Source organism: Pelodiscus sinensis, chromosome 11, assembly GCF_049634645.1.
Source record: "Pelodiscus sinensis isolate JC-2024 chromosome 11, ASM4963464v1, whole genome shotgun sequence".
Classification (NCBI taxonomy): Eukaryota; Metazoa; Chordata; order Testudines; family Trionychidae; genus Pelodiscus; species Pelodiscus sinensis.
In genome coordinates, this window is record NC_134721.1 from 31501322 (window position 1) to 31517618 (window position 16297).

General features: G+C 47.1%; 1 protein-coding gene across 2 annotated transcripts in view; it reads left to right on the forward strand.

Moving 5' to 3' along the window:
• Positions 1 to 16297, forward strand: part of SUSD3 (sushi domain containing 3) — a 66734-nt gene that overhangs the window by 17531 nt on the left and 32906 nt on the right. The window contains exon 1 of one of the 2 annotated variants that reach the window (XM_075938922.1): positions 7332 to 10052. The exons of the other annotated variant lie outside the window; for it this stretch is intronic. Within the exon in view, the coding sequence (XP_075795037.1) occupies positions 9959 to 10052 (94 nt within the window). The 5' untranslated portion in view covers positions 7332 to 9958. Of the gene's footprint in view, positions 1 to 7331; positions 10053 to 16297 lie in introns of those variants that run through there. 2 annotated transcript variants of the gene reach the window in all.

Here is a 16297-nt window from a genome sequence, read left to right on the forward strand (position 1 = left end):
CCACAAGGTACCAATGCCCTGGAAGAAGCTTGGCACACTCCCCCACCCGCAGGCCCATCAGGATCTGGGGGCAGGAGAGCACGCAAAGCCTCCTCTGCTCTCCCTCCCACCCTGCGAGCAGCACGTGGTGCTTCAAAGCGCCATGTGCTCCTGGCGGGGCGGGAGGAGTCTTCGCGCGAAGGCCTCGGGGCGGGGGAGCACACGAAGCCTTCTCTGCTCTGCCCCTGCCGCGCACTGCTCGCAGGGCAGACAAAGAGCAGAGAAGGCTTCGGGTGTTCCCCCGCCCCAGGTCCTAATTGGCCTAGGTGCAGGGAAGCAGTAGGGCCTCCACAGGCCAGATCCACCCGCTTGGCGGGCTGAATCTGGCCCACGGAGGCCCTTTTGCCCACCCCTGATTTAGAGGGATAGCTACGTAAGGACAAAAATCATAGTTTTGTCTTTGCAGAATGTTCACAGGGATCCTGGAAAGGTTTGCCAATTTTACAGAATGTCATAAGCTGTTGTAATGTGAGTGACAATTCACAGAAGTAGAAGAAAATAAAAATCTGCCCCTATGTTACAGGTTTTAATATATGTTTAATATATGAACTATCTGCAGCACATATGCTGTTACCATCCCCACTGTCATCCTGCTCTGTAAATTGCCCTCATGATCAAGTGTTAATACATCTTCATTATCAGAGCTGTGTGAAAAATTCTTACCCCTGCTTCCAAGAATAGGGAATAGTAGGGAAGGAGATTGCGTTTTTTCCTGTTTTGCAAAAAAATCCTCAACCTTCCTCCCCTCCTCTACCCTTCCAACCACACAAACATTTTGTGATGCTCCTTAGAGGTTTGGAGTAGCTTTGCACTGAAAAGCAAAGCCAGATACCTTTCACAGCAAATTGGTCGTGGCCCATTGCTGATACTGTATTATTATTAGAGCTGGCTGGAGAACAATTCCACTTCACAACAGTTTTCGAGGTTTTGGAGTTTGTTTTCATTCCACTTTGGAAGAAAACTAAAACCTTTTAAACATTTCCATAAAACAGAATTGTCTTGAAACATCCTGTTTTCAGATTTGAACCGTCAGAATTCCAGTCTGTGTCTCTTCTCTCTTTGGCTACATCTAGACTTCAGGCTTCTTTTGGAAGAAATTTTTTTCAGAAGAGATCTTCCAAGAAAACTTCTTTCGAAAGAGAGCGTCCATACCCAAAAGTGCATCGAAAAAGAGATCTGCTTTTTCAAAAGAGAGCATCCAGACTGATTGGATGCCCTCGCGCATAAAAGGCCACCAGGAACCACGTCATGCAGGGCATTAGATCAGCAATTGCTTCCAGGTGCTGTTGCCTAAGGCTATCCGAGACGCATGATTAAAGCGACCCCCCCGGACAGCCGTTTCTCAGATTCTGCTACATGTTTGCTTACCTCTCTGAGGGACAGCAAATCTTGTGCAGTTGGTTGCCCAGCTTTTGGACACTACAGCATTCTTTTTGCTATGGAGCCGGAACTGCCCCTGGGCATGCGATGGCCCCACACTACCCTGCTGCAAGTTCTGCAACAGTTTGTGTAGATCGTTTTGAAGGTCCTGCCCCAGCTTGACTCTGAGCTCCTCTGTGAGTCCCTCTGCCTGGATGTGGGAGCAATGCCCTTGCACCCGCATCCCACGGTAGAGAGACGATTCTGGAGGCTGGACACCAGTTCCGACCGGTGGGACCGGCAGGCGATGGGGTGGAGGGATGACCAGCAGTGGCTCAACAACTTCTGCATGTGGAAGGCCACGTTTATGGAGCTGTGTGCCTGGTTCGCCCCTGTCCTCTGACGACGCGACACCCACCTGCGACCGCCATCCCCCTGGAGAAGCGGGTCACCACTGCCATCTGGAATCTCTCCACCCCAGACAGCTACCGGTTGGTAACTAATCAGTTTGGTGTGGAGAAGTCCACCATCGGGGCCCTCCTCATGGAGGTAAGGCACTCTTGGGCTGCAGTCCCTGAGGACGGGGGAAGTACTAGAAAGGGGAGACCCTAGGGAAAAGGAGGGTGGGGAGTGCGGGGATGGCCTGGGGGTGGGGGGCAAGCCCCATTCCTGGGGGGTTGTGCTGTCCTGCCCTCACACAGCCCTGCAGCTGGGGGGTGCAGCCTCATGGGAGGTGGCTTCTGGAGTGTTTGAAGGGGGGAAGGAAGGGGAGCGGGCACCTCCCAAGGGCTCAGGCACTCCCTCCCATTCTCTGTTTTGTTTGTTTCTTTATCTCCTCCCACAGGTTGTGAGGGCCATTAACTCCATCATGCAGCGCAGGGTCATCAGCCACAGAGAACTGGACCCCATCATCACAGGATTCACCACCATGGGGTTCCCCAACTGTGGGGGAGCAATTGATGGAACCCACATCCCAATCCATGCACCACATCATCGAGCAGCCCAATACATCAATTGTAAGAGCTATTTCTTGGTGCTGCAGGCCCTGGTCAACCGCCGTGGACTCTTCACAGACATTTTCGTCAGGTGGTCTGGCAGGGCACATGATGCCCGCATATTCAGAAACTCCAGCCTGTACCGCAAGCTGGAGTCTGGCACATTCTTCCCCCAGCGTGGGGGATGTCCAGATGCCACTGTGCATTGTCAGGGACGCGGCATACCCACTCATGCCATGGCTCATGAAGCCCTAGTCCCACCACCTACACCCCAGCAGGGAACAATTCAATGTGCACCTCAACCGGGCCTGCATGCAGGTTGAATGAGCTTAGGTGCGTCCTGACCCGCCTCGACGTGGGAGAGCACAACATCCCCGAGGCGGTCGCGGTGTGTTGTGTTCTCCACAACATTGTGGAGAGCAAGGGAGAGGCCTTCCTCCTGGGGTAGGGGGCAGAGGCCAACTGTGAAGGGAGGGCCTTCAAGTAGCCGTGGACAGTGGCCATCCGCTAGGTATATCAAGCCAGGGTGTGCATCTGGGAGGCCCTGAGGGAGAGCCTCTCTGAAGGACCCCAATCATACTCTCCCCAGGGCCTCTGCCTTGCCCCCCATACCTTTCCAGCCACAATCCCTCCCTTCTCCCCTTTCCTGTACTCCCAATAAACACATTGGCTGTGTATAAACTGGGCCACTTATTCCGGAAAAGCAGCCGCTTTTCCGGAATAAGCTGCGAGCTGTCTACACTGGCCCCTTGAATTTCCGGAAAAGCACTGATGACCTACTGTAAGAAATCAGCTGCTTTTCCGGAAAAACTATGCTGCTCCCGCTCGGGCAAAAGTCCTTTTTCCGGAAAACTGTTCCGGTAAAGGGCCAGTGTAGACAGCCCAGTAGTCTTTTCCGTAAAAAAGCCCCGATCGCGAAAATGACGATCGGGGCTTTTTTCCGGAAAAGCGCGTCTACATTGGTCACAGATGCTTTTCCGGAAAAAGGGCTTTTCCGGAAAAGCATCCTGCCAATGTAGACGCTCTTTTTCCGGAAATACTTATAACGGAAAACTGTTCCGTTTTAATCATTTCCGGAAAAAGGTGCCAGTGTAGAGACAGCCCCCAGTTTTGAGTGGAACCACAAGAACTTTGCTTTTTTTTTTCTTCAAAGAACAGTAACTGGGAAGGAGGGGGGCAAAGAACCTGGAGGGGGGAAGGGAGGAACGGGGTTCGGGGCCGGGAGTGGCGTGTGGGGCAGCTGGTGGAGCCACCTTGGGTCCAGGGACCTTGATGAACTCAGGGGTGGCTGGGGTCTGGGACCACAGGGGGGTGGGCAGGATATGAAGCTGGAGCAGGGTCAGGGATAGCTGGGGGAAGGGATATAGGCATGGCAGGGGGAGCTGGAGTGGGGATAGGAGCTGGAGTGGGGAAGGCTAGAATGGGAACAGGAGCCGGGTGTGCCATCACTGCCCGGATGGTGGCACAGAATTTTCGCCCTGCTGCACAAACTGGTCCCACATTCGGTTGCGCCACTTGGCGTCATCCTGGACCTTTTGGGTGAGAGTTTGTTGCAAGTCATGCAGGACGGCCATGTGCTCCTTCATGAGGTCCTCGTGGACCCTCCTGCGCTTGCAACTCCCCCGGGCTCGGGCAGGTGCCTCTGATGGCGTGGATCGCCCCTCCGAGATGGCTGGTCCAGCTGGGGAGGAAAAGAAGGAGAGGCAGCAAGTCATCCAGGGTATATCTACACTACAGCACTAATTCGAACTAACTTAGTTCGAATTAGTTAATTCGAACTAAGCTAATTCGAACTAACGCATCTAGAACTAAAAACTAATTCGAATTAGCGTTTTGCTGATTCGAACTAGCGCGTCCACATTAAGTGGACCCTGAACCGGGCTTAAGGATGGCCGGAAGCAGTGCCGGCAGGGCATCAGAGGAGGACTTAGAGCGTAGAGATGCTGTCTCAGGCTAGCCGAGGGCTGTGCTTAAAGGGTCCCGACCCCCACCCTGGACAGACAGTTCTCAGGGGTGCCCCGCTTGCAAAGCAGTCCTGGCTTGGAGTGCCCTGAGTGCCCACACTGGGCACATCACAGCACTCGGCCATCAGCCCGGCTGCACTTGCCGCAGGCTGCCATCTGGGGAGAGGGGGCAATTGGGGGGCTGCAGGAGAGCTTCCACCCCCAGAAGCCTGCAGAGCCAGCCCAGTCCTCCCCATCGGGGGCTCGTGCCCCATTCCTCCCTCACCTCCTTCCACTTACCCTTCCCTAGCCCCTCTTCTTGATGTACAAAATAAAGATAACGTGTCTTCCAAAATGGAATCTGTCTTTATTGAACAAAACTGGGGGAGACTGGGAAAAGGAGGTGGGAGAGGGGAAGAGAGAGGCTGGGAGAGGGGAAGGCAACTAAAATGATCAGGGGTTGGGAACAGGTCCCATATGAAGAGAGGCTAAAGAGACTAGGACTTTTCAGCTTAGAAAAGAGGAGACGGAGGAGGGACAGGATAGAGGTCTCTAAAAGCAGGAGTGGGGTGGAGAGGGTGCATACAGAAAAGTTCTTCATTAGTTCCCATAAAGAAAGGAACCATAAAGGAAAGGAATGGGTAGCAGGCTTCAAACTAGTAACAGAAAGTTGTTCTTCACAAAGCAAAGAGTCAACCTGTGGAACTCCTTCCTGCAGGAGGCTGTGAAGGCTAGAACTGGAACAGAGTTTAAAGGGAAGTGAGATCAAGTCATGGAGGTTGGGTCCATGGAGTGCAAATAGCCATGGGGTAGGAGTGGTGTCCCTGCCCAAGGTTTGTGGAAGGCTGGAGAGAGATGGCACAAGACAAATGGCTTGGTCACTGTCTTCGGTCCATCCTGTCCAGGGTCCCTAGGGTTGGCCGCTGTCGGCAGACAGGCTACTGGGCTAGATGGACCTTTGGTCTGACCCAGGACGGCCATTGTAAGCTCAGGGCTCAGGGTCGGGGGTCTCAGTGGACCCCCTTGATTTTCATGCACACCTGCTCCTGGGTGGCCAGGCTGGCAGCTATCCTGCCCAAGCCGGCCACTTTCCTGTGCCTAGTGCGGAGATTGTGAACGAGGTCCACGATATCCGCACTAGCCCAGGTGGGTGCCCGCCTCTTGCGGTCCCGGGCAAGCTCCCGGGAGCTGCCAGCCTGGTCCCGGGAAGAGGAGGAGGGCTGGGGGGCATCGGGTGGGTGGCTCGATCCGTGCCAGGTGCAGGGTCTGCTGGCTGGGTGCTAAGGGGTCCGGGGCTGGGAGGGGGGCCGTAGAGTTTCCCTGGTGTTGGCCAGAGTGGCCACCAGGGAAACCTGGGGAGGGCTAGCCTCCCACTAGTTCGAATTAAGGGGCTACACACCCCTTAATTCGAACTAGCTAGTTCGAACTAGGCTTAATCCTCATGGAATGAGGATTACCTAGTTCGAACTAAGCGCTCCGTTAGTTCGAATTAAATTCGAACTAACGGAGCGCTAGTGTAGCGCCTATCAAAGTTAGTTCGAACTAACTTCTGTTAGTTCGAACTAACTTTGTAGTGTAGACATACCCCCATTGCAAACACTGTGCATGAGACCATACCCTCCTGTGTGAGCAGCGATCAACAGTCCTCGGCCCAGAGGACGGCGATATCTCGTGGGCCAGGCCATGTGTGGCCTGCACTGAAGGACCTGACTCACAGAGGCCCCAAGCTGCCCACACTTCCCGCTACCCCCCCCCATCCCACGGACAAGTAGGCAAGGGAAGTGTCCAGCCACAGTGCGATGCCATGAGCGGGAGAGGGGCCTGGAGCAGCCTGGCCTTCCATGGGGTCCACACCCCACCTGCTCCTGGCAGCACTGTCCACAAGAGCGGATGGTTCCTTGAGCATGCAGGCATGGCCATGTGCTGTGCGCGGGGTCGTGCGTGCGCCCTTGTGCACAGACTGCTTCCAGTGGTGTCTGGTGGTGGGTGGGAGGGTTCCCCCCCCCCGGGGTCAGATGTATGTGGGGCCTCCACACAGCCTGTGACCATGAGCCTGTGGGTGCTCCAGGGCTAGCTCCTGAGGCTGCGTGGTGCACACTGCTCCTGCACATGCACGGAGCGCAGCACGCTGCCCAGGCCGAGTGACGATCGCTCCCCATCTCCTCTGCACCCGCCTCCCCCGCCCTGTGTGTGTGTGTGGAGAACTGACAGCACTCACCTGATGATCCCTCCCTGGCATCAGAGGATGCCTGGGAGATGTCCAGGGCCTGGGGTACTGGTTCCAGGGTGCGGGAGACTGTAGTGGCCATGTCTTCCTCCTCCTGCAGCTGCTGTTTGTCCTTCTCCTCTTCCTCCTTGTCAAGAAGCTCCGGCCAGGCGACTGAGCCCCGAGTCCACAGTTACAGGTGGGGAAATAACTTCACGCCCCCCCCCCCCAGGATTCTGTGCAGCTCCTTACAATATGGGCATGAGTGTGGTCCTGCCCTGGAGTGAGAGCTGTGTTCCCTGGCCCTGGCGTATCCTTGGCGCAGGTCCTTGACCTTGCTCCTGACTTGGTCCAAGGTGCGGGAGTGGTGTCCCCACTTGGCCAGAGCCTCGGCCATCCAGCCATAAATGTCAGCACTGTGCCTCTAGGGCTATGTCTAGACTGCAAGCCTCTTTCGAAAGAGGCTCTTTCGAAAGATACTTTCGAAAGAGCCTCTTTCGAAAGAGAGCGTCTAGACTGCACGTTGAACTTTCGAAAAAGCGGCTTGCTTTTTCGAAAGAAAGCATCCAGTGAGTCTGGATGCTCTCTTTCGAAGAAGCCCTATTTACATTGAAGAACGCCTTCTTTCGAAAGAAGAACTTTCGAAAGAAGGCGTTCTTCCTCGTGAAATGAGGTTTACCGCCATCGAAAGAAAAGCCGCGTTCTTTCGATTTAATTTCGAAAGAACGCGGCTGCAGTCTAGACGCAGGTGAGGTTTTTTCGAAAAAACCCCTGAGTCTGGACACAGCCTAGGAGTGAGGATCCGGCAGAGTGGCCTCCTCCCCTGCAGCTGCAGGAGGAACAGGATCTCTGCCCTGGACCAGGAGGGTGCATGGCGTTTGCTGCCTCTGGGTGGGCCAGAGGGGACTCGGGGGGCTTGTTGCTCAGCCATACCTCTGAGTTGTGTGGCTGCGCGATCAGGGTGCTGCTCCACAGCCGGCTTCCTGCCACAAAGCTTGTCCCAGGTGCCTGCAGCTTTAAGAGCTGGCAGGGGACAGGAACTATAGAACTGTGTTAAGTACGGACGGAGTGTCCACCAGGGCACCTGTGTTATTTCCTGGAGGCCTCTTCTTTCGAAAGAAAACCCGCCTCCCTGTCCACACCCGCCTTTTTCCGAAAGAGCTCTTTCAAAAAAGGCGATCGTTCTCGGAGAAAGAGGTTTACCACTATCAGAAAAGCCCCTCTGTTCTTTCAATTTACTTTTGAAAGAACGTGATTGCAGTGTGGCTGTAACTCAAGTTTTGTCAGAAAAACGGCCATTTTTCTGACAAAAATCTGTAGCGTAGACTTACCCTTTGTATCCAGAGGGACTCCGGAACCCTTTCTGTTGCAAAGTCATCACATTTGATACACCTCCACAAAATGTTTTAGCTTCAGCAAAGCAGCCTCTTTCAGTGAAAAACACTTTTGCAAAAATGCTTTGACCAGCTGCAAGAGTTGTGTTCTTCAACGTGATGTGGACTGGCTCCCCAAAGCCTTTTGCTAGTCAGCTGTGTGTATGCAGTTTTCTGTTCGATGTCTTCCAACAATAGCTCCCCTCTCCATTTTGAATTCTTGACTTTTTGTTTCATTTGGTCATCATTTTGGGGGCAGGTGCTGCCTTAATTTTGGGGGCTGATAAAGCACCAAGCAAATAGTTGATATTTAACAAATAATCCAAAGAGTGTTCAGGCCCATGCTATTCATAGTCTTCTCCTTTATAGACACAGCAATGTGATTTAATGGTTTTGGCCTCATAAAAGACTACTGGTTCTATTATACCTGAGGCTCTTGTATAGGAATTATGAGAAACTCACCAAAGACTCCCACTCTGAAAAGTTGTTTTTTTCACTATGGAGATTAGATCTATATGTCAGCAAGGTGTTAAACTGGAGACCAAAATCTAAATTGTAATGAAACAGTCACAAATATATTGTAGAGGTAACTGCTTTTGGTGACAGTTTTCATGTCACTCTTGTATGAGACTCAAATTGGTTTAAACATTATCCCAAAATAAAAGATTAACTTTCTTATGGATAACAGAAAACTTTAATATTTCCAGTCATCATTGCTTCAGTGATAAAATATGGCTTCTGGTTAACACACCATTTTGGACTATCTGCAGAAATCCTACATTTGGCTGCACATGTTTAGTTAATTAAATGTTATTCATGAGCACTGGGAAGAATAATGATGGAAGCTAAACGTATTTTAGGTATAAAACTACAGACTTCACCTGCCTTCTGACTAGTAAATGAAATTCCCACCAGAAAGGCTATTTTCAGGCCTCACAAATTTGGTTAAGAAGAGACCTGGTGATTCTGATGCTATGAGAGAGTGACACAGTGCTGTTAGTGTCAGAGTGGATGATGCAAGTGTCAAGATCAGTTACAGAGGAAAGTATACGGTGTAGAACATAAGACAGCAGTGAGTGATTTAATTACATTTGTTTACCTTTTATGGTCTGTTTGTTAAGATCTCTGTACCTTTATTCGGTGGAAAAGATGAAATGATGAACTAGGAGACCATCAAAAAAAGGACAAAGGGAAGTTGGCCCAGCAAAAGGAATTACCCTTTTTTAAATCTCTCCCATTTTTGTTATTCCTTGGTGAGGATATAAGAATAGCCAAACTGGGTCAGACCAAAGATCCATCTAGCCCAGTATCCTGTCTGCCGACAGTGGCCAATGCCAGGTGGCCCAGAAGGAATAACCAGAACAAGTAATTGCACTTGTCACCTATTTTCTGACAAACAGAGGCTAGGGACACCATTCCTGCCAATCCTGGCTAATAGCCATTGACGGATCTATGAATTTATCTAGCTCTTTTTGGAGAAAGGAAGTTGTGTTGAACAATGTACCAGAGCTGCAAATCTCAGATCCAAAGTAGATTTGTTGGTGCTCTGATATCGACCCAGAGTTTCACTGTGTTTGCATGGGTGGTTTTGTTTCAGCCTTTTATAAAGAGAGATGCCAGCTAGCAAAGGTGTTTAGAACTAGGGATTTGGTTCAGGCCCTGTTCTGGCAACATATGGTATTTTAAAAACAGTAATATGAATATTCATGTTTTGTAAATATTGACAATACTCTTGTTATAAAAATCAATCCTAATTGGCCTTCTAATAGTTTGATCCTTCATTGCCTACAAAAAAACTGCAGGACTGGGCTTTATCAGCCCAGAATGGTTTATTTATTGTGTGATGATTTTGTTCTTTTAGGTGGCATGCCTGCCTGCCTGGTCTTTGTGTGTGCTTTGCAGTATTGGATGGATTGAGTTCTTTTATTGAAGTACTGATGAAAGAGCTACTACTATGCCATTTTTAAAATATGCTCTTAATTTTATCCTGTTTAGGCTCTCCATTTTGGAGACTAAGACAGAGGTTGTTTATTTTATTAGTGCATGTACTTTATTTCTTTCCTTCTCTCTCTTCTAAGGCTACACCTAGACTGCAGGCTTCTTTCGGAAGAAGGCCCGTGGCAGAAAGAACTGCGTGGTGAGGTGCTGCTCTTAGGTCGGCTTCCTGCCACAAGGCTTGTCCAGGGTGCCTGCAGCTTTAAGAGCTGGCAGGAAACAGGAACTATACAGTCCTGATTACTTTGGACAGAGTGGCCACCAGGGCACCTATGTTATTTCCTGGAGGCCTCTTCTTCCAAAAAAAACCCCTCCTCCCCATCCACACACACCTTTTTCCAAAAGAGCTCTTTTGGGAAAAGGCTTCTTTCTCATAGAAAGAGGATTACCAATGCCAGAAAAAAACCTCTGTTCTTTCAATTTACCTTCAGAAGAATGCAATTGCAGTGTGGACGTAATGCAGGTTTTGTTGGAAAAACGGCCATTTTTCCAACAAAACTCTGTAGTGTAGACATACCCTAATGGAATGAAGTGATCAGAAATCAATAACAGGATTAAATAATACCCAGAGGCAAAAGAGGGAGAGAGTCACTACAGAAATAATAGATCCATTTGCTAAATAAATTAGTCACACAAAAACCAGTTGACTTCACTTCCATGAGCAATTTTATTTATGAATGGTTTGCTTAAAGACATAATTCTGGTGAATTCCTTAGCTGATTATTTTTTAACAGAGAACTAGCAGTGAAAAGGTAAGTAAATTCATCCTTCTAAGTTGATGAAGCCTTTCTGTGCTGGCTAATTGAGTCATACATTTACTTCTTTGAGGTTTTGGCTTAACGTACAGAGCTAGTTGGAAAATGGACCTTTTCCCCTCATGGACAATTTTTCAGAGAAAAGTTGAAAACTAAAATAATTAGTCCAAAACCTGAAACATTTTGTTTTGGAATTATTGCCATGGTGCGTAATGGGTATTGTAGTTCTGGTGCATCATACTTCTGTTCTCCTCTATAGGCTGGGCTCCCTGATTGGACTACATTTCTTATGATGCACCACAGTCTCCCCGGGTGAGGAGAGGAGAGGCCTGACCATAGTGCACCATGAGTGATGTATTCTGAGGAACCAGGCCTATATAATCTACAACTTACATGTTGCAGGATCAGGGCTAATATAGACAAGACAAAGGGCAGTAGAAATGCAGCTACAGAGGGATGAAATGACTTGCCCAAGGTCACACAGCTGGTCAGTGTCAAGGCCAGGCATGGGACCCAGGAGTCCTAATGATCCTTTCAGTGCCCCATTCCCTGGACTGCTCTGCTTCTTTGTCATATAAACTGTGCATATTCTAGCACTTGTTGTAAGTGAGAATGTGTCCGTGTCACTGAATGTAGAGCTCAAGAAGATTTATAAGCTAAGGAAATGATTTCACAAATACTCGTGCAGTATTGTTGGCATTGAGCCATTATCCACCTTTGCCCACTGTACTGAAAACGCCAATACTTTTTATTGCTTTTCAGGTACTTAGCCTTAAACATGACATGAACAAAGCAGTATAACAGACAAGAAATACCAGGCCAGTCAGCTGTCTAAGACTGCTGACGCGCTTTTATTAGAAACTGTTGAAGCAAGTCATTATTATATAATTAAACCATAACAAGCCTTGACAGGCAACACACTTCTAGATGGATATAGCACAGCTCAAAAGCTGTGAAAATGCTCTCCAGTGGTACAAGTCCTGATTGGCCTGGACTTTCCTGTCAGTTATATTGGTTGGTAGGTGTCATGTTGTATAAGTACCTGGATTCGAGTGTAAGCTTTGGCAAGAAGGGACTGAGTTCCCACGTGTGGGTGTAGTGCCCAGTACAGTTGGGACCCCAGTCCTCATGGGGGTATTTGGTGGCTATCATGATGTAAGGGAAAATAATGTCGTCATGAATATGACCTACATGGGGGATATCACAGCTTCCGTCTTCTGTGACATCCTGATGGAGGGGTGGTATGTGTTTGTGACTTAGGGACATAAGTTTTTAGAATGTATTGTGGTGAAACATTTGCCTGCAGGAATAAAATCATCAGCTTATTTACTGGCTTAATGGTTCAGAGAGAGAGAGAGAAGGGTTCTCTTCCTTACTGGCATCAGGCTGTTGCATTATGGGGTTTTTTTCACTAAGGCTACGTCTAGACGGCAGTGCTTTGCCGGGATACCAGAGGTATCCTGGTGTGGACGCGCTCTTTCGCCATCCCTGTAAACCTCATTTTACGAGGAAGAAAGTATGTGTCAAAAGAGGACTTTTTTCCGAAATTTGGTGCCAAATTCGACAGTAAAGCAAATTGCGTTTCTTTTTCCAATTTATTTTGCAGTGTAGACCTAGCCTAAGAGTCAAGCTATAAGAAGTAGCACAGCTAGGTTTCCACGAGTAATGGGGATCGAGAGAGAAAGCCAAGGGTCTTCCTACTTCTGAACTGGTGACGAACAGTGATCCACTTGTCCCTTTTCACAGGGTGAGCTGTTTGCCGGCTGTTTCTTCTGGTTTTCTGTATAATACAGGGAGAAGGTAATGTCCTCTAGGCAAATGTGCTTGGAGAGCCATTTCATTTTTGTTCTCTTATCAGCAAAATATAAATCCAAAGCTTTCTGACAATGAAATGATGTGGTAATTCTTCCTGACAAATTGATACTGCCATGCAGATAATCTGACTTGGCTATGGGAGGAGATTTCAGTATTATTTTATCTTAGAGGTTTTTTTGTTTTGTTTTTCTTTTTTTTAACTACTTCATATTATTTATTTTCAGTATCTGGAAATTATATGCTTGTCTACTTCTGGAAAAAAAATGGTTTGAATAATACTTTTTATTTTGGGCTGTTGATCTGTTCATTATGCGAAGTGATACTTTCAGTGGACCCGTACTGAAATTAACATGCAAGATCTGAACATCCTGCGAATGCTCTAATTGTAAATTCAAACTGGGAAATGAATGCTTGTAAATTATATCTAGCTAGCTAGCTAGCTGTCTAGCTCTCATTTCCCCAAGGAACTGACACTCAATTCCAAAAGTTGTGAATAAAAATCTCAGAGGGATAGCAGTGTTAGTCTGTAACTTTTAAAACAACAAATAGTCCCGTGCCACCTTAGAGACTAACAAAAATGTTGTGAATGTTAGGACATTCAACATTCGAACTGAATCTAAACTTTGTGGCTTGAGTCTTCTTCTAAAATTGAGTGATTTTTGCTACAATTTTTGAAAGATAAGAACTGATATCATTTTCTAGAACCATTCACAGTATAGACAGGTATTATGTAGGACTAGTCAAGCAGTTTGGTTAACCCGCTTTGCGAAATCAAACAAATGAAACTCCATCTAAATTTTTAAAAAGAACATGTGTCCACTCTGCTTGCGTCTGTGCAAATATTTGTAGTAACATAATATTTGAAAATGTGAATAGAAAGTGAATTTTGAACTCGTATTTGGAATGGTAATCGGATTCTAAAAGTTGCAATCATCAACTAAGAGATAAAACCTTTTGACCAATAAAAACTAACCAAGATACCATGAATGTTAAGTTCTCACAGTAACCTAACTACAAATGATACAGACTACAAAACAATCTCAAATTCTTCACAGGACTGAGCCCTAGTTGACAAGGAGCTGCATAGCTGGGAGAGGCGAAGTTTATTCTGTTTTAACTCATATTTTCTAGATAAAAACATATACTAAAACCCTAGATCTGAACACTCACATGTTCTGAAATTTTAGGTCCAGGTGCAAACTTTGCAATCACCAATGTTTATCCAGCTATTACATTTTACTTCAGGAGGCATTTCAACAGCAAATATTTCTACATGTAAAACTAATTTCCTTGTTATAATGGATCGAGTCAGATGAACATGCCTGAGGAGTATACAAAGGATAATGCTACAGAACATCTGCTTATCTAAATAGAGAGGCAGGAAACTTACAGCAATGATCATCTTTCTAGAAACAGAAGACAAGTAAGGTTAAAATGTCAGGAAAGTTACTGCAAGAAATGACTATAAAAAGATTGCCTGTCATAGGTATCAGTGGGTATTTGATCCACATAGGGCAGAGGAAAACATAAAGGAGAGGAGGAGAAAATAAGGATGAGTGGAATAATGCACGTGAAATTGGAGGTGAATCTGAGTCACAGAGCTCTGCTCTGGACCTGCACTTCCTCACTGTTCAAGGATGTTCTGAGACAGACTTTTGATTTTGGCCCATTTCTAGATAAAATAGGACTGACCTGAACGTTATCCCCAAATTCAAATTGGAATAAACTCAGATTCATCTGGACATTGGTATAATGCTCTGAAAAAACCCCCAACCAAAACCAAAAAGAAACAACGAAACACAAACCTAGTCTAGCTCTGCACTTCCTGAATTAAGCATGACAATGAAACAATGCAGTAACTCTGACAAATCGACACTGCCATGCAGAGAATCTGATCTGGCCAGGGGAGGAAATTCAGAGAGTGCCTGGTCAAAATAAAGGCATGTTTTGTTTGTCCAAGAGCTGATCTGACATGATTTCTAGCCGAGTTTTCAGACCACAGACACTTGAGTAGTTGAAGTTTCAGATTAGCATCTGAACTTTAGTATGATTGTTTAAACTCAACCTTTTAAGCTTTGCCCTTTACTAGCCACTGTCCAGAGAAGCCATTTTCACAAGAACCCTCAGGCTAGGAATGCTCCCTGAGGAGATAGTGTAATGCCACCACAACCCCAGGCACACCAGGGAAATACGCACAGCTTAGTGGCACATCAGCTGGTGAGAAAGACTTAGACATTCTGAACGGCTCAAGTGAATGTTTGAAAATAAGCAGCTCAAGAAGGAATGGCAGCAAGGCAATTGGAGCTCAGAAATTTTAATCACTTTACATATATCATTATGGGCAGGCCCACCCATGGGGGGGGGAGGCAACAGTCCCGGGCCCTAGTGATTCAAAGGGGCCCAGAGCCCTTCAAATTGCTACAAGAGCACAGTGCAACACACTACAAGTGGCTCTTAGGGCTGCTGGAGGAGGCGGGATTGCCACGCAGTACGCTTCAGGCAGCACTCATGGGGGGGTGCCACGGTCTGGGCAGCACTGAGAACTGGCTTCCCTCCGCCCTGCCCCTTCCACCTGAGGCTCCCCCCTTCCAGCAGTATGGAGCTGCCCCCCCCTTGTTCAGGGGTGCTGGCTCCCCTGATTATGGGACAGGAATCTGTGCTTAATTTGTGCCAGCACCTATCGGTTTGGCAGATCATAGCCCTGGCACACCTGGGCTTGCTGCATCAATTATGTATGTAAAAAAATTGTGTGAGTCCCAGCATTTTAGATTTGGTCCTGCTTTGAGCAGGAGGTTGGACTCGATGAGCTCCTGGGGTCTCTTCCAGTCCTAGGATTCTATGATCTCTTTCATTACAAATTAAACACTGGACAAGATAATGCAATTATGAGCAAGGAGTAATTTCACTAGACCCAGAAGTCTAAATGAGTCAAAGAAGGTCAACAACCCAATAATTTAAATTTATCTTGAAGGAAAGACTCAAATGGCAAATTATCAGTTCTTTGGAGAATGGTTGTTGGATGAAGATGTCAGAGCTTTCAGGCCAATAGACAAATTTACTGAGGGATTCTAATGAAGGCTACTTTATGCCGCTAAAGAGAGATACTGTGTACCAAATTTTGCTCAAAGTTGCACTGTGCACTTTCCACTGATAACGGTGTAACCTGATGTCAACTCTGATCACTTTATCGGCTAGTACATACTCAGTGTTCTGGCATTATAAAAAAGAAAAGCATGAAACTTAAAATTATCAGAAGCAATGTGTGAGAACTGCTTTTCAGGCCAAGACTGAACACATTTTCAAGAAAAATCACGATAGTCCTTTTAAATAAAAAGAGGGTGTGCCACTTGCACATCAGGCAGGCACCAATGATCAGGTATTTGGGGCAGAGGAGGGTAGGATCAAGGGGAAATCTCTCTAGAAAATATTTGCTCTAGTTGGTACTAATTATTGCAACAAGGGATAACGTTGAAAGAAACATAGCAAACAGAAAGAAACTGCACAGATTTCCAATGTCATATTTTTAAAATCTAGTCCTTTATACATATTTGCATGTGTGTAGATATAATATAATATGTAGATGTAATAGAATAGATTGAATCAGTAATTGTCACTGTGGTTTTTGTTAGGGTTTTTTTTGTTTGTTTTTAAGGGCATAAATCAAAGGCAGATAGTTATATCAAACTTTGAACAACCTGTCTTTTGTTTCTCTGTATCGGAAGCTCAGTATTAATTAAACATAGGGTCAAGTTCTGCATAGATGGAAGCGTGTGCCACTTCCATGGAATTCAAGATTTTGCACCTACTATTTAATTAT